At 35.1% G+C, this 17,756-nt stretch overlaps 2 protein-coding genes across 6 annotated transcripts; both read left to right on the top strand.

Moving 5' to 3' along the window:
- Positions 1-233: 233 nt before the first annotated feature.
- On the top strand, positions 234-10,163 carry LOC131144686 (serine/threonine protein phosphatase 2A 57 kDa regulatory subunit B' theta isoform-like). 3 transcript variants are annotated; one of them, XM_058093483.1, is made up of 3 exons: positions 234-482; positions 1,065-2,511; positions 9,580-10,163. In XM_058093483.1, the coding sequence occupies exons 2-3, from the start codon at positions 1,288-1,290 to the stop codon at positions 9,940-9,942; spliced, it is 1,587 nt and encodes a 528-aa protein (XP_057949466.1). In that variant the 5' UTR covers positions 234-482; positions 1,065-1,287; the 3' UTR covers positions 9,943-10,163. The 3 variants fall into 3 exon arrangements, with proteins under 3 accessions (XP_057949466.1, XP_057949464.1, XP_057949465.1); XM_058093481.1 differs by having other exon boundaries at positions 253-482; positions 668-2,511; XM_058093482.1 differs by having other exon boundaries at positions 254-482; positions 665-2,511.
- A 973-nt stretch (positions 10,164-11,136) lies between these two features.
- LOC131144685 (vesicular-fusion protein sec18-like) lies at positions 11,137-17,472 on the top strand. 3 transcript variants are annotated; one of them, XM_058093478.1, is made up of 10 exons: positions 11,137-11,674; positions 11,866-11,917; positions 15,012-15,102; positions 15,674-15,891; positions 15,976-16,184; positions 16,291-16,346; positions 16,441-16,500; positions 16,603-16,685; positions 16,772-16,905; positions 17,010-17,472. In XM_058093478.1, exons 1-10 carry the CDS (start codon positions 11,560-11,562, stop codon positions 17,180-17,182), a joined length of 1,191 nt encoding a protein of 396 aa, XP_057949461.1. In that variant the 5' UTR covers positions 11,137-11,559; the 3' UTR covers positions 17,183-17,472. The 3 variants fall into 3 exon arrangements, with proteins under 3 accessions (XP_057949461.1, XP_057949460.1, XP_057949462.1); XM_058093477.1 differs by having other exon boundaries at positions 11,332-11,674; positions 16,426-16,500; XM_058093479.1 differs by lacking the exon at positions 17,010-17,472 and having other exon boundaries at positions 11,367-11,674; positions 16,426-16,500; positions 16,777-16,905.
- The last annotated feature ends 284 nt before the right edge of the window (positions 17,473-17,756 follow it).

The following is a 17,756-nucleotide window of genomic DNA, read 5'->3' as shown; positions in this document are numbered from 1 at the left end:
CATGGGACAGCCCAAACAAAAATTACTCCTTATGTTTTGATTTATGTTTTTTGTGATGACCAGAAAATGCGGACAACATCCTCGTACTATGCTAATGGGCAAAATGACAGTAACCCAAGAAATTACGTAAATTACTGACAGCAAGATTGCAGGAAAGCAAGAAACGATGTCGTTTTTCTCCTGCAAAGGAAAGGACAATAATACCATGGGCAAGTGGGCAACCATTTGATCCCGTTTCCCTAGTTTTGGACTTTCCCAAGCCTGTTTTGGTTTTGACTTGGCTCTCCTCTCTCAAGATTCAAGAAAAATCACAGGGGAGCGGACTGACTGCTACTTGTTCTGGAAAACACCTGAATTTGCCGAGAAAATATAATATTGAAAATTTCCGAGTCAACAAACAACAACGAGGAAAAAACAGGAACAACCCAGAATTTCAATTTCTAGGCGCTTCGGCATGCACTTCCTCGGGACTTCTCTTATCTGTAAGTCCATTTCTCATCTCCTTCTGGGTGCTCCCTTTTTATCTTTATTGGAACTCTGCGTGGGCTGTTCTCAATAGTACGGTACTGCAATCTCTTTATTTGTGTATTTAAAGTTTAAAGTCATACTCTGATCTATTCGCCTTTTGTGGATTCGTTTGGGCGGCTATTTGTTTGTGAGGAAGCAGGAGAGCGGGTCAGGGTGGTGGATATGCTTTTTCTTCTGTCCTTTCAAGTTGAACAATAGACAAGCAAATGGGTTTTTCTCGAGTTTTAAATTCAGAAAGTTGGCATTAATTTTTGGGTTTGGTAGCGGCTTTCCCATCTGGGTTTCTCAATTTGGGTCAAAAGAAAGAGTTCCTTTACTGGGTTTGGTATGAAAACACAAGGGACGCGTAGATTTTTTACATAAATGAGGAAGAAGCTGAAAAAGGGGATCTCTTTTTCGCTTGATTTTGAGTTGAGACCTTAAACCTTGGTCTGTTTGGTGTGTATTTGGGATGGGTTTCTACATCTGGTGTTTGTGTTGATGAGACTTGAGAGTAGGTATTATTTGAAGTGGTTTTTATTTTACCCCCTTTGTAGCTGTAGGTTGGAGTTAGATAGAGATAATGAAGCCTCGCTTATATTCTGGACAAGGCGTAGATGAGCTTCTGGGTCGGTACAAAACTTCACTTCCAAGCTTTCAACACATTTTAGGATTCTGGGATTTCTTTTAGAGGTCGTCTTTTGATGGATAGTGATTAAGGGCATCTGCAACACATTTTAGGATTTCTAGAAGGCGACATTTTGTTCATCTGTGTAAATTATGATTAAACAGATTCTCAGTAAGCTTCCCCGGAAGCCATCTAAGACAAGTGAAAATCGTGAGCTAGGTGGAACTGGGAGTCCCTCTTCAAAAGCTTCTACGAGTTCCAGACGGAGCGATTTAGGGACTAGCAGTAGCTGGTTTGGAAACCCAAACACTGCTTCTGTCCCTTCCTCAAATTCTGCTTCAAATTCAGGACAAAACCCTGGGAACCGAATTACTCAAGGTTTAAACTCAAAGCTGAATGGGGCTTCTGCAGTTTCTTCTTACGAAGCATTGCCGGGGTTTAGGGATGTTCCAAGCTCGGAGAAGCAGATTTTGTTTATGAGAAAACTCAACTTGTGCTGTGTTGTGTTTGACTTCAGTGATCCAACAAGCAATCTCAAAGAAAAAGAGATCAAGAGACAGACATTGTTAGAGTTAGTGGACTATGTTACTTCTGCAAATGGGAAATTTACAGAAACTGTCATGTTGGAAGCCATCAAGATGGTTTCTGCAAATCTATTTAGGGTGTTCGCTCCTCAACCACATGAAACCAAGGTCTTAGATGCCTTTGATTTGGAGGATGAGGAGCCTTCGATGGATCCTGCTTGGCCTCACTTGCAAATAGTTTATGAATTTCTGTTGAGGTTTGTTGCATCTCCTGAGATGGATACAAAATTAGCCAAGAGATATATTGATCACTCCTTTGTTCTGAAGTTGCTGGATTTATTTGACTCTGAAGATCCCAGAGAGAGGGAATACTTGAAAACAATTCTGCACCGCATTTATGGAAGATTTATGGTACTTCGTCCATTCATAAGGAAATCTATGAATAATATATTCTATCAGTTTGTTTTTGAAACTGAGAAGCATAATGGGATTGCCGAGCTTCTGGAGATTTTAGGTAGTATAATTAATGGGTTTGCTCTGCCACTGAAAGAAGAACACAAACTATTTCTTGTTCGTGCTCTGATGCCCTTGCACAAACCAAAATGCTTACCGATGTACCATCAGCAATTATCTTACTGTATCACTCAATTTTTGGTGAAAGACTGTGAGCTTGCTGATGCTGCTATAAGAGGTTTATTAAAGTATTGGCCAATCACAAATAGTTCAAAGGAAGTCATGTTCCTAAGTGAGTTGGAAGAAGTTTTAGAAGCAACTCAGCAGGTGGAATTCCAGCGTTGCATGGTCCCCTTGTTTCGCCAAATTGCCCGTTGCTTGAACAGTTCTCACTTTCAGGTACTATGTTTTTACTGTTCTATCTTATTTTCTTCAGTTGCTTTTTTAATTTTTGTGAGCAAGTGCTCCCTCAGTGGCACATGCTCTAAATGTGCAAGGTGAATAATTTAAAATATGTATTCATTTTTCCAAGTACAAGGTAATCCCCAGTTCCAGGGTCATCATCTTAGTTGGCCAATTTTGAAGATATGACCATTGTGAGCTTTTTATTGGCATTTTACCCATATTTTTACATGTGATTTTGTGTGCATTGGCATCCATGTGTGAGTATTGAATCCTCAGCTTGATGTGCTTGAATGCACAGGGGTCAGGGAATGAGACATATTTCAATATCCGTAATGCCCATCCCCTAGGCCTTACTCATCTTGTATTGTGAATTGATGCATTCTTCCCTGATCCCTATGCTATGTCGTGAACTGATGCGTTATTACTTATGGCTCATATTTCTGAGGTCAATTCGTTTGTAGCATAGCAACTCATCAAGCATGCTGTTATGCTATTGAGCAATTTTTTATGTATGCTCACTTTCTGTGAGATTATCTTTTAGTGTGTCTGTGTCATGGATATGTTAGTTTTTCTGCTAGCAAGTAGAGGTGAAGATGAGGATTAGATATGAGAAGAGTATGGTACTTTGCCAACTTTGTACTGAGGTTATGATTGGGTAAATGAAAGGAGGACCCATGTCTCAGTTAAATAAAATTCCCAACTTTTTAGAAAATATTATAATGATGAAGGGCTTGATCAAAGTGTCTAGATTGAATATTAGTTGTGATGATTTCATAGACGTTCACTCAGTCGATATCAATAAAAATATTCTCCCAAAAGTGTGTAGAAATTTAACAGGCCTGTGTCATTGATAAATAAATAGATAATATTATACTAGTAGCTTAGTCTTGTGGCATTATCAATCATCAAACTATGGTACTGCTTGTTCATATTATTTCAGGTTTTGGTCAAAGTATCTGAAAAATGAAGAGGACTATTTGGGCAAGTAAATTTTTTTTTTAAAAAAGAAAAAGTTGGGCTATTTAGTATCATTTCTGTTTTCTATTTTTATTTATGTATAGTTCAAAATAGATTATAATGCATTTGTTTAGTTGCTAGTTTATCATTTCTATTGTTGTCGGTAAACCAAATTTTATGATGTTTAATTGTTTTGGCCACTTGCTGATTGTACTTTGATGTCCAAAATTAACTTTTATGGATCAAATCATTCATTTTGTGGATCAAATGATTCAAATCATTCATTTTATTCATAATTTTTAATAAAATTAAAATAAAATGACCAGCTGAGTTTAAAATATCCATAAAAATATAAAATTTTGAAAAAAATAAGAAGTCATTTTAAAAATATTTTTACTATTTTTCAATTGTCATGCCCAATAAAATTGTTTTTGTAGCACTAAAAGAAGAATTTTGAAGTACAATAATTACGTAATTTAATTTCTATTTTATTGTAATATTCTAATTTGTATTCTTTTGTATTTTTATTATTTCAATGATATTTTTAAATTGTTATTTGATTCAAGGTCAAAAATGAGCATTTGTTCAACCGAGTTTTCACTTTGTTAGAAATATTAACCAAACATTTTTGAAGTTTTTTTTTTTTTCGTAATTTTTTACAATGATACTAACCGCCCCTGACTTGATCTCTTTTCAATTTAGCAAAAAATTCTTATTTAATAGTTTGTGAACTTGTTGGACATTTACGTTTACTTTTAAGAAATCAGCAGAAAGAGATTATTTTAGAAAATGAAGGTGATCAATATTGAATTGTGGTGTTCTAATGCATTTCTTTTCCTTTTAAAAAAATTTTTTGTTCCACAATTTTCAAAACAATTTGGTAGTCAGTGTTATTAATTGAATATGATGAGCATGGAAATCAAGTTGTATTGAATCCATTGGGAAGGATCCTTAATGCTAAGTAGTTAAGTCATGAATGGCTTCATTGTCTGCAGACTCTGCACTCCAAGTATTGAAACTTATTTAGTAGTTGGAATTATGAACTCAAAGCTATGTGCACCATATTCATGTTTATGGCTTCATGTATTGGGTGGGAAGTAGTTCTTCACACTAGGCACTCAACTGAAATGGGAACTGTTCTGACTGAGAATTCATAGGTTACTGCAGAACCTGTATGTGTTCTCATCTGAAATCTCAATCATTATGTGTGTTTTTATTTTTTGGAGAAGAATCTCAATCTTGATTTTGTATTTTTGAAAATTTATATCATATCCTTCGTTTCCCAATCTACCGCCAAATCTGTCAAAATATTTTCTGCAAATTTGTAACTGGTCACAGAAACCATAAATCTGATAAAGCAGGTTGCCTTTTTGCTGTGTTGGCCAATTACATTTCTCTTATGTTTATCACTTTCTGAAGGCCACCATGTTTAAACCCATAATATGTGAGGCCTCACATTCACCTTATTATTTCAACTTTGTTTTTTTTGCACTTGCCATTGATTCATTTTGAATAGTCCTTCTTTCAAGCTGAATTTTTGTCTTGTTCTGTCAACTTATCATTTTTGGTTTGAGCTCTCAATTGAAGCTTATATTTGTCATGGATTGTATGTCATTTAGTTGTGGAGAAAACTAGATTTTATGATTTTCAGTTTTTTTGACAACTTGTTGCCAATAATTTTAATATCCTAAAATAATTTTTTTGGATTAAATTATTCATTTTATACACTTATATTAAAGATCAAAATTAAATGATCATATGAATTTAAATATAATTAAAAGAAAAATATACATAAATTTCAAAAAATAATAATAAAGCCAATTACAAAATACATTCACTATTTTTGAGTTGTCATGTCCAATAAAATTTTTATTTTAAGTAACATTTAAAAGTAGAACAATTACGTAAAATAATTATGATAAATTTATTTTTATTATATTAATTTTTTCAATGTGTATTATTATTTTAATCATATTTCTATAATATTATTTGATTTAAAATGAAAGTGGGCATTTCTTAAATTAGGTTTTTAATCTGTATTAGTTATATATATGTTAATCAAAGAGATTGCGGATTTCTAGTTTTTAGTTTTTGTTTCTGATTTTTGGTTTCGTTTCTCTAATTTTTGACAATAATACCAAACGACCCCTTATTATTCAATTCCTGTACTATATGAAGCAAGGGTGTTGCAGACACCTACTGACCCACATTCTGACACAATCACATCCTTCCATTTTTCACGGAATTAAATATAAAACAGCGAACAGACAAGACAATGTGAGCTGATACAGAAGGAGCTACGTCACCAAGTATTCAAATTGCCATTTTTTTAAAAAATAAAAATGAAGAATTAATAGTAAAAACAGTAGAAAAAGATGTTAAAAGATTATAGGGAGGAGGATTTCCTTTGGAAGGCTTGTTCACGAAGCTTCTGCTCGTCATCTAGGGGGGCGGGAGCTTGTAAGTTGATTTGTGCTAGTGCATAGTGTCACGGACCCGCACTTTAGACTCAGCTAAAGGGCCGTGCGGCACTCATCGAGGCTCTCCCTCAACAGAGTCGGCCAATAATCACCTATTCAAACCTGCAAACGTGAGCATCACATAAGTCTCGACAACCACTCATAATCATGAAATCTCAATATAGACACCGATGGAACACGAAGTCAAGAGACATTCATGCTCAATGATAAAATAAAATTACTTATTTTATTCAAGTAAGAGAACACTATACAAACCATGAAACAAGTAATTTGATATTCATTTACAAATCCCTGGAGAATACATGTAAAGCCATCTCTCTCCCCCATTAAATCCCCATTACATTGTCACCCGCTAACATTCTCCCCCACTCATTCTATCGACGACCTCGTCGAGTTATTGTAAAGAGTCTTCAATCTTCAGGTTTTGCTGTTATTGTCTTGAAGTTTGAAAATTATTGGATTTTTTGTGTGAGATGTTGGAAGTCTTCTGTCTTGTCACCATCGTTCCTCCCCTAACCAGGTATTGATGTTGACGACCTTCATCATTGCTGACTTTATCTGCAAGGATCTTCACTACGTCTCTGGCTACTATCTTCATTTACGGAAGGGTTGGGCTCCTGCACTTTTATCTGTACTGATCTTCTTCGTTGACATGGGGCTCTCCAAGAACTAGGTCTCCAACTTCCAACTATCATGGTCATGTAGGCTTTCAAGCAAATGTCCATCCTCACAAATTTGACTGTTCATCTGTCACCATCTCAACAAAACATGATTAGTTGCAACATATTTCACAAAAATTACTGCAAAAGTAATACATTTAATAGAAAACATAATTTCACAAAAAGCTACTAGTATTTTTCTCTCATTCCACTCGCTACTTGGGATTTTGAGGACTACCCAAAAGCCTTAGGGCACCCACCATACACTTCTTTTCTCCCAAATCAGTGTTCAAGACTTCTGTTCCCTTTTGGATTGTTTTCAAGGTATTCAAAAGGCCTTCCGCCCAGGGCATTTTGCTACAGGATGGGGCCCCATGCATAGAAAACAAGCAAGTGGCAGTCGATGCACCCCATTCCTTGCATCTTTGTCATTCCACTCTCGTTGTTCGGGGTCCCTTATCACTCAAGAAGCTGTAAGATCCCTCGTTACTCTCCTTGCCTGAAGATCTATACACTCAGGAAGATCTTTGTTCGTGATTGTCAGATGTTGGGTATTTCCTTCTCTGAGAATCATTTGAGTAGTGTAGAAATCCAGAAGATTATTAGAGGATTCTGAGAATAAAGGGTCAATAATACGAGAGATTGTATAGGGAGTTATTGGGCAGATTTTATGCATTTATTTTAGGAATTTTTTTCCTTGTTAATATGCGATTGTATTATATATAGAGAGAAGTGATTGTACAAAAATTAATTCAAGAAGTACAGAAATTCAGTTCTGTTTTCAAGTAGTCACCACCTGTTGCCAGGGTTCGGCTTGAGAAATCCTCCAACCATTCAGCTGCTGCGAGAGTCGAGGGAAGGTCACGAATCCCTTGCCTTCGCAGCTCATTCTTCGGCCATGTTTTGAGTCTTAGAAGGAAGTGGAAGAGTCTGTCAGAATACTCCATATCCTTAATGTCGAGCGAGCATTAGGGCTTGGAACTCTTGTACATAACTCCCTATCGAGCCTGTCTACTGTAATTCATATACCTTGCAACGCGCCATGTTCTCTGTATTTTCGGGGTAAAATTGTTATCTCAAGACGTGTTTAAACTCTTCCCAAGTATTGATGGTATACCGGTTGTTTTGCATGTCTTCGCATTTGGTTCTCCACCATAACTTAGCATCCTCAGTAAGATATACCGTTGCAACGTTAACTCGGTCCTCCTCTAGGTCAATCCTTGAGCACTTAAAGTAGTGTTCCAAATCGAAGACGAAGTTGTCTAACTCCTTTGCATCTCGAGCGCCCCCAAAACATTTAGGTTCTGGCACCTTAATCCGAGTTCCCAAAAGTATCGGTTATTGGTCTTCGAGACATCTGGGCCACTGCATTTAGCTTAGTACTCACCTCTCGCAAGTCATTCTAAAATTGATCCATTAGGTTCTGAAGCTTACCCACCTCCTTCACATCCTCTTTCATGGTGCTAATAGATTCTTTGACATTATCTGCAAGCACATAAAATCATCAGTTAATTCCCGTAGGGAGGCCTCAAGCTCTATTGGTTCTCCCCCTTGGGATGTTAGGAATGACATTATGCCCTCAATGTGTTTTAGCCTATTCTTGAAGGCTTCTAATTGCTCAATGTTCATCTGGAAGACCTCAAGTTCTATTGATCTTTTCTCTAGGGATTTTATACGTGGAATTAATTTCTCAAGTTCCACAATTCTCATCTCAAGCTCAGATACACTATAGAGGTTTCCTCTAGCGTTTGTGGTCTCAATCTCTATTGGCATGCCTCTCTCTTTTGACAATTTTGTCACCAATGCTTGGAGTCCAAAGAACTGTGACTCCAAGGTTTCAAGGTTTGTCACTCTTGCCTCTAGCGCCTCAACATGCTTTGTCTTTGCTGACTTCACAGATTTCATCTTGCCGTTTATGGTGCTCACACACATCGTGCTTTGATACCAACTGTCACGGACCCCCAATTTAGACTCAGCTAAGGGGCCATGTGGCACTCGTTGAGGCTCTCCCTCAATAGAGTCGGCCAATAATCACCCATTCAAACTTGCAAACGTGAGCATCACATAAGTCTTGGCAACCACTCATAATCAAGAAATCTCAATATAGACACCAATGGAACAGGAAGGCAAGAGACATTCATGCTCAATGATAAAATAAAGATTACTTATTTTATTCAAGTAAGATAACACTATACAAGCCATGACACAAATAATTTGATATTCATTTACAAATCCCTGGAGAATACATGTAAAGCCATCTCTCTCCCCCATTAATTCCCCATTACATTGTCACCCCCTAACACATAACCTTTATGCTTTATATATGAATTATAGAATTTTTTTAAAAATATGTGTGTATGTCAAAAATAGTTCCACGTTCTTTTGGATTTTGCTACCTTCATGCATCTATGTCAGCTTGTTTCCCCCCCCATTCTCTTTCCATCATTTTGCATCTTAGCTTTTTGGCTCGTACTGATCATCAAGTTAAGGCATTGAAGTTACATCCTCATCGATTATCAAGCTTACTGGGTTGGAGTAGTGTGTATTCTGCAATGTGAGCATAGTCACTGGCTAAATATCATAGAACAGTGATCGGTGTGGTGTATAATAAACAAACTTGATGCTGCATTCACCCATGCATTTCACCTTGTATGGTTCAATTGCATTTGCCCTAGTTTTGATGACTGGTACATGTGCCTTTAAATGAAATGGTAATTCTAAACAAACATAATTGGCACTAAAAAGAGAGAGAGTTGGGGTTAGCTGCCAAACTCAATACTATGCCGCAAACACATGCATCGCCAATAAGAGTAGATTTACATTACTAGAGTGGTTAATCTTCTAATGCTTCACCTACATCTATAAATTTTTATATTGCCTTCAATGCCTTATTAAGATGATGGTTCTTTGTGCTGCTGTCCTTGATTCCTGAGCCACAGTCCTTGCAACTGTTTTATTTTTGGCAGGTGGCAGAGAGAGCTTTATTCTTATGGAACAACGATCACATAGAGAACTTGATCAAACAAAATCGCAAGGCTATACTGCCCATAATTTTCTCTGCCTTGGAGAGGAATTCTAGAAACCATTGGAATCAGGCTGTTCATAGCTTGACATTGAACATTCGCAAAATTTTCTGCGATCTTGATCCTGAATTATTTGAGGATTGCCTGCTGAAATTTCAGGAAGATGAATTGAAGGAAGATGGGATTAAGGAAAGGCGTGAAGCTGCATGGAAGCGCTTAGATGAACTTGCTGCAAAGAAGAAAGCTGCAAGTAATGAAGCAGTGCTTGTTTACCGTGCGGTACCCTCTCGAACCTTGTCGGGTTGAGTAGAGCTGTTATGTTCATTGGTAGTAACAATGACTTCATTTTTTTGATTGAGATGGGAGCATAAAGTCTGTGGAACAGTTTAGGAGGTGGAATGCTCTTGACATTGTTTTTTAGTTCTCACATATTCTTCACCTACTACTTTGGAAGGAAATTTTGGACTGTAGGATGTATAATAATTGTCTGGTCAATAAGAAAAGCCCAACAACAAATATTTTCTTCACTCAGTCTTCTTCTTTAATTCTTTTTTTTTGGGGGAGGGGTTAGCGTTATTTGATTAAACTTTCATGTTAGAGGTTTTAGCATAAGGTGTGACCCCTGTATTCAAAATAACTTGGTTACGTTTGAATTTATTAATAATGATGTGCTACATTTCAAGTATTTCTTAAAATAATTACCCATTTTTCAACATCGTAGTTACTGATGTTTCAAAAAGCGATTTGTTTTAGTTCGAAGTGTATAGAGTTGATCAAGTCAAGTGTATTTCCTCCTGGGTTTTCTTCTATTTACTGCTGTATCATATTATTCTTTCAAAACCATGTTTGGTCTGTGAAATGAATTAAACTTTGACGAAATATAATGAAATAAAAAATGTTACTAAATTAAGTGATCAATGTTAGTCCATTCTGTACAATTTTATTTTATTTTTATGTACAAAATGCATAAATGAATAGTGAAGGTTTGCTGATTTATGTACGAAACTCTGCCTTGCACGCTTGTATAAGATAATGATTTGTAGGATTATCAAATTTTCTCTTCCCCTACATTAAGGTAAAATAAAATTTACTATAATATTTTTCCATGAAATTTTTAAAAATTAATATTAGGGGAAGTATAGCCTCAATTAATTACTTGTAATCCTACATTATTTGCATATTCAATATTTTTTTTTTTAATAAATTTACATATGTTCCAAATTATATTTCCAATATTTACATATGATAAATTTAATAAAAATCTGAAAAAAAAATAGTAAATATTAAATATTTTGGATGTATACGCTGACATATAGTATATGCCGACATCATGAAAATAAAATTCAAATTCTAAGGAATATATGTAATCACTTATTTTCATTAGAAATAATTTTAAAATCGTATAGGAATATATATATATATAATAATTTTAAAATGTAATTAAGATTGTATAGGAATGCAGGCAATTAAAAATAAGATATATGGTTGGATACCATTTTTGCATCTCCCATTTGGGAAAATAAATCAAAACTCTGTTCTTTGATCTTAATGATATTACCTTGTTTGTTTTCTAATAAAAAAATTATAATGACTTAATATTCAAAATATTAAGCAACCTGTTGGCCCACTTTTTTTTTTTTTTGAAAATTTATATTATAATTAAGATCAACATGTTTGATATTTAATCCAAGTGCCAATCCAGTTCAAAAAAACGCATCTACATAAAAACATGGAACCCATTAATGCAACACCCAGATACAATTCGTTTCTGAAAAGGAAAACATTTATAATCAAGATATGGTCAGATTCTGCTCAATCTCGTATTGGTAAGTTGGAAAATATGGAAAGGCGTTTGAGGAGATTCCTCAACACTCTCCTAAAAATCTGAAAAATAGATTATAACAGACGGATTGTTCGTGGCGTATGGCAAACTCTGGAATACAGAAGAAAGATAGTGAGAAGATGGTCGGGGCGATGATGGAGGTCGAGGCCCAGAAGTCCATGTGGTCTATCTTCCGCCGGCGGAAGCTTCGCAGAGGTTAGATTTTGTCAATGTTTGTGCTTTGATTTTTAAAACTTTTCAGTTTAGGGTACAGTTCGTGCATAGATTTGTTTTCTTGCATCGTCTTCAATTTCATCATCATCATCATCGTCTAGATCTCTGATTATTTTTTTTATCTGTTTAAAATGTTCTCTCTCCCTTTCATGGGATCGCTGCGACGGGAACAGCAAATTCTCAGTCAATGGCTTACGGCGAAAAGGAAACCTGGTGGAGAAAATTGTAAGCTCTCCCCTGACCTCCCCTCTTGAGACCTAACACTGCAAAAATAGTTTATTTGCTTTTAGAGTGTTTGGGAAAATAGATTCATATGAATGTAGAAGAGACTCTATATAATTTTATAATATATTTTTTTCAAATCTATTAAAGTTCAATTATAAAACCTCAAACTAATGCTTTGAAACGCAGAGTTAACTTAATAGTGATAAAAAATTGATGCTTTAAAATTTTTAAGGGTGAAGTCATGAAAAAAAAATTAAAAAATCACTTATTACTTACTAAATTAAATTAGAAATTCATTTTCTATTTTTCCATTTAAGAATGTCTATATAAATAATTACTAAATATATTTATACTTCATTTATTTACTTTCTTTTCATGATATTTTAATTTCTAGAATCTAGAGTATTTGTTGAAATATTAGGTGATATTATTTATATCTTTAGAGAAATAGCTTTTGCATTTAGAAATTCTAATTTTAATGCAAATTAACTAATCCTTCCAAACTTACTTTATGATAGTTAATTTGACACTAAACAAAATATATTAACTTAATTATTTTTAATTTATCCATGCAAAATACATTTGAAGGAGGTTAACAAGCTTGATACTTTGTTCAGTTTATATAGAATTCATTATTTACAATTGGGAAGATAAATTTTGTTTTGCTTTATAAGCCCAACTTGTTAAGTAAAAGAATTTATGTGCTTAGATTTTATATATATATATATATATATATATATATATATATATATAATATTTATAAAATTATGACCCTAAGAGTGATCCAATCTGGCTTTAATAGGACAAAAAACATTTCTGTGCAACGGTGGATCTGAGGTTCGAAACATGCCGCTTGCACCGTACATCCGAATTTACCTCCTACGTGTTGGCTGTGGGCACAATTGGTGTAGACATGGGATTAGTCTAGTACGTGAGCTCAGGAAATCCAGTGTATCCAAAAAAAAATAAAAAAATAGACCACCATTTTAAAAATCCCACGACCTTCAAAGACATGATTTCTATGACATTCATATCTCCTCTGTTACTTTATCATCAAGAAGTCAAATTAAAGTTAAGAAGTTGATTATTTTACCCTTTTTGTCCTTTACCCCATGAAATAGCATTACAATGGCTAGAAATTTATTTGTTAAAGCTTAATATATATTGTTAGCCCACAACCTAACAACTCAAACTTTTAGACAAAGTTGTACTTTAGCATCATATCAAAGTCATGTTGCCTGGAGGTCTTGTGTTCTAATCTTGTTGCTGCTTTTGTTGTTCGTTTGGTAAGAATTATCTTATTCCTTACAATGGGTGTTCTTTATTGTTTATTTATCTCTCCACATGCTGTCAAGTTGTGTGGGAGAGTTAAAGCCTGATATTCATTGTTGGCACACAACCTAACGGCTTCAGCTTTGAGGTAAAGTCATATTCTAACATTACTTGTGTACTCTCCCTCTCCCCAACCCTTCTGCTCTGGGAAAAAAATGTGCAACCTCTATTATTGGAGATGAAAGTCTACAAATGATTATGCCATTCATGTGTGCAACGGCAAAATAGTCAAAATTTAAAATTTTATTTGGTTATTTTTGACGATTAATTACTGGAAGTTTACTAGAAGTGCAATGTCCAGGGATATGCATGCCATTTTTGTAACCTAAGGGAAAGTCCAAGTCTTTCTACCAAACCTCAAAAAGAAGTCTAATGTCTTTTGTCTAATTATAGTAATTGGATAAGTTTATTGGGTTAAGTTAGTAACTTTAGATGTTTTAAAGCTTGATATACATTGTTGGCCCACAACCTAACAGCTTAAGCTTTTAGGTGGTAGTCTTATATGGTATCAGTTGGTTATCTGGAGGTCTTGAATTCTAATATTGTTTGTCCACGTTTATTATGTGGTGTTTTAAGAAAATTTTTATATTCCTTGTAATGGGTATCAGGAGTCATTGGATGCATACTCTGTTGATGAAATATAGGAACATCTGGTTATCAGGTGGTAATCTTACATGGTCTAAGGAGTCATTGGATGCATACTCTGTTGATGAAATATAGGAACATCTGGAGCCTTGCACCTCTGAACCTGTAGAGTTGTGAGTTGGAGGAAACTCTGAATAGAACGACAAAATAACACATGGATATAGTAGGGATGAGGGATAGATGATAGTACTTTTGGTACAATAGCCTTCCTTTTGGCACTGTTTGTTGATATTTTAGATGATGCTGGTGTCAAGAAGCAACCCAAAGCACCTGAAAATCAATTCATTAAGTTATTTAATGCCTTTTTTTTTTTGGTAAAAGAGGGCGGCACCTCCTAAACTTTATTAGAAAACCCCTCACTAAGTTATTTTATGCTTGACCTGGAGGTACAAGGTACTAACTCATGAGGATTTTCTGGACGGGGATGATTTCTAAGTGTCCATCTCCTCTGTGCTGGTAGCAATCAATTATAATGTTAATCACTTGCTCATGCATTTGATCTTTCAACTGGTCTGGAAGTGTAATATTTCTAGAAATATTGGTGAAAGGAGCTAGAGTGGGCTTGGTGTCTAGAGAATCTTTAAGGGTTCAAGCCTTAAAAGGTTTGTTGCATTGTTGAAAGTGGTTTTCAGCTACTGCTATCACGTTTGCCGGGAGAGGAATGGAGAATATGTAAAGTAGTTGACGCCGAACAAAATCTTGTGATCCAGGTAAAGAGGTTTGTTCAAGTGAAATTTTGGTTTACTGGAGTCACCAGATTTTTTGGGATGCTGGAATTCAGTACTACTTTGTGGGAAGAGTAATTGCTATGAGTTGATGGTGTAGGGACAAGAAGCTGTGAAAACTGAAAAGCTTCTGCTTTTTGTGTTTCTGTTTATTGTCAGAGTTACCTCTCTCTGTTTGTTGTCACGTTCTATTGCAAGGAATACTTGTTTCTGTTTGATCTGATTGAGCGTAATAAATTTATCATTTACATCTGAGTGTGGAAGATGTCCTTGACAGCATAACTGAGCTTTGAATCCAATTACATATTTCTTGTGCAAGGAATTTTGTGGTGCATTTGCAGCATATTAATCCAATTACTTACTTTCAACTTGCTGATTTTCTTCTGCTGCAGGCTGATGCGCATGGCTTGTCAGGGCAACATCAAGCAGTGTGAATTCTATAATGGCCCTGGAGCTGATCGCCCTGAATCATTTTTTTCTGAGGTGAAGAAATGTGTGTGTGTGTGTGTGGAAAATAGCGTGTCACAGTAAAAAGCCCCAGGAAAACATGCTTGAAATTGTCTGGAACTGGAAATTTTAACCCCAAATTCATGCATGGGCGATAAATTTTAGACTCACCAATGCATATTGAATCTAAAAAAAAAATCCTGAGAGATGCCTCTTGAATCCAGTAAAGAGCTTAAAAATTCAGAAAAATTCATAATTAGTTTTATAAAAAATTGCTTGTGTTTTTGTTATGCGGCTGGGGCCGATCATCATTCTCTACAATGGTTAGGTTACACTTCCATTTGTTCCACATTACCCCCAGATTGCTAGTCCAAATTATTTGGTTCTTTTTTCTCTAAGCTATGACAATTCAACCTTCGATGTTTAGGGTTTTACATTTTTTTTTTTCTAATATTATGGTTATCATTGTTGTAGACCTCCCCTACCCTCGCAAAGTGGGGAGCCTCATGACTCGGGGATGCTTTTTTATTTTTTATTTTATTGTCATTATTATTATACGAATTGGAACATGATTCATCTTAGACAAGTTTGTTTATGCATGGATTAGGAAAATGACCTTGCTGAGAGAAAGAGAGGCTACCAGCGAAGTTTGAAAGATGTCAGTGGTGAGGATGACCAAGGAAAGCTGTTCAAGAGCAATGTGGATTTAGGTACACTTGAAGAACAACTCATATCTCTAGGAATTGGGGGCATGAGTTCAACCTTTACTGAGATACTAGAGAGAGCTTTCTTCCCAAGAATTCTCCCCCCGAACATGTGCAAGAGGTAAATCCTTATATTGTATTGTGATGTTATTTATTTATTTATTTATTTTCTAGTGACTGATGTAACTAAAAGATATAATTTTAGGTTGGGTCTCTCACATGTGAGAGGCATGCTCTTGTATGGACCACCTGGAACAGGAAAGACATTGATTGCGAGGAAAATTACTGAGATTGTGAATGCTAAAGGACCTTGGATTTTGCCTGGTCCTGAAATTTTTTGCAGTTATATCGGACAATCAGAGGACAGACTCAAAAAAATATTTGAACTTGCTTTCAATGACTACATAAGACACGGTATGCGACTTACGCGTTTACATTAAACATGCTAAAATATAGACTATCTTGCATATAATTTTAGAGACTGAAAATAATGGATTTTATTGTCCTTTTGCATTTTCAGGATCAAGGAGTGCTCTGCATATAATCATCATTGATGAGATTGATTCAATTGCTAGGGTACATCAATTGAAAAAGAAAAAAAAAAAGAAGAATTTTGGGCTTGTTAGTTAATTATTTTCTCATTTAATCTATTTAGTTTACCGCAATGCAGAAACAACGAACATATGTGGGGAATGATAGTGATAAAGTGCTGAGACAATTTTTGTCCCTGGTTAGTGTAGATGGTCATTAACTTTTTTCTCTCTCTAATTTTCTATATGCTTGTCTGATAGTTTTTTTCCAAAAAAATTTGATTGTTCTTTATTTTCTATAGATTGATAGATATAATTATTTGAATAATGTTTTTATTATTGGAACAACGAGTCGGAGGGACCTCATTGACGAAGCATTGCTAAGGTAGAATGTGTTTCTTCTAAATGAATTACCTTTTCCCCTTCTAGCAAAATTTATGATTCATTTTTTTACTCATTGTAAACTTGAAGGCCAGGTCGATTAGATCTCCAACAGGAAGTAAACTTTCCCAATGAGAGAGGTCGGGCACAAATTCTCAAAGTGCATTCAAGCGAACTACAGAAACAAGGAATCCTTCAATCGGATTTCGACTTTGGGAAATTTGGTAAGCCATTGAAATATCTTTTGACCCTCTTGATAAATAATTTTCATTTCTTATTCACTTCTACCCCTACTCGCATCTTCTCACATACCAAGATACAATTACAGCTTCAATGACTGAAAATTGGAGTGGTGCACAATTGGAATCACTTGTTAGAAGAGCCCTCTCAAGGGCCATAGTTAGGGCCAGCGATGGTTTACAAAACTTGGATGAGGAAAAGCTCAAAGTCACTGAAGAAGATTTCTTGATTTCTATGGAAGACGTGAAACTTGGTAGATAGGACTACAACCCTTAGTATGCTATCTACTAAAATGGAAACGAAACTCTGCTTTCTTCCCTTTTCAATATCTAATGCTATGCAAACTACTTTAGAATATATTTTTGGTCGTAGTTTGGCTGTGCTGGTATGTAATTAAAATATGATTTATATATGGATGTGCTTATTCCATCTCATCTAGGGAAGATTGTAATTCTGGAGATTTAAGTGTTCTGTTGCAGTGGTGCAACATCGAGTATGCGATTTGTTGATTCCTTATGAAATTGTTTTTGGTTTTTTTTGGGTGCACCAAACAAGGTCAATCATGTATGAGATTTGGGTATTGGGTTCCTTTCCAATCATTTTTAGATTTTCCTTAATTTCTAAATTTACATTATAATTAAGATTAACATGGTTTAATGCTTTACTTTTTTTTTTTAATGACTTGAAATTTCAATTTGGGCGAATCCTTTGAACCCGCCTAGGCAATAACAAATCGAAGTAAAATGGGTAATTTTTGAGAAAATTAAATTGTAGAAAAATTATTAATTATTTTTGAAAAATCTATTTTCAAATGAGAAAACTAGGACGAAATGTG

Source organism: Malania oleifera, chromosome 12 (assembly GCF_029873635.1).
Source record: "Malania oleifera isolate guangnan ecotype guangnan chromosome 12, ASM2987363v1, whole genome shotgun sequence".
Taxonomy (NCBI): domain Eukaryota; kingdom Viridiplantae; phylum Streptophyta; class Magnoliopsida; order Santalales; family Ximeniaceae; genus Malania; species Malania oleifera.
Note: the sequence above shows the minus strand (reverse complement) of the source record. Positions and strands in the feature narration are given on the sequence as shown.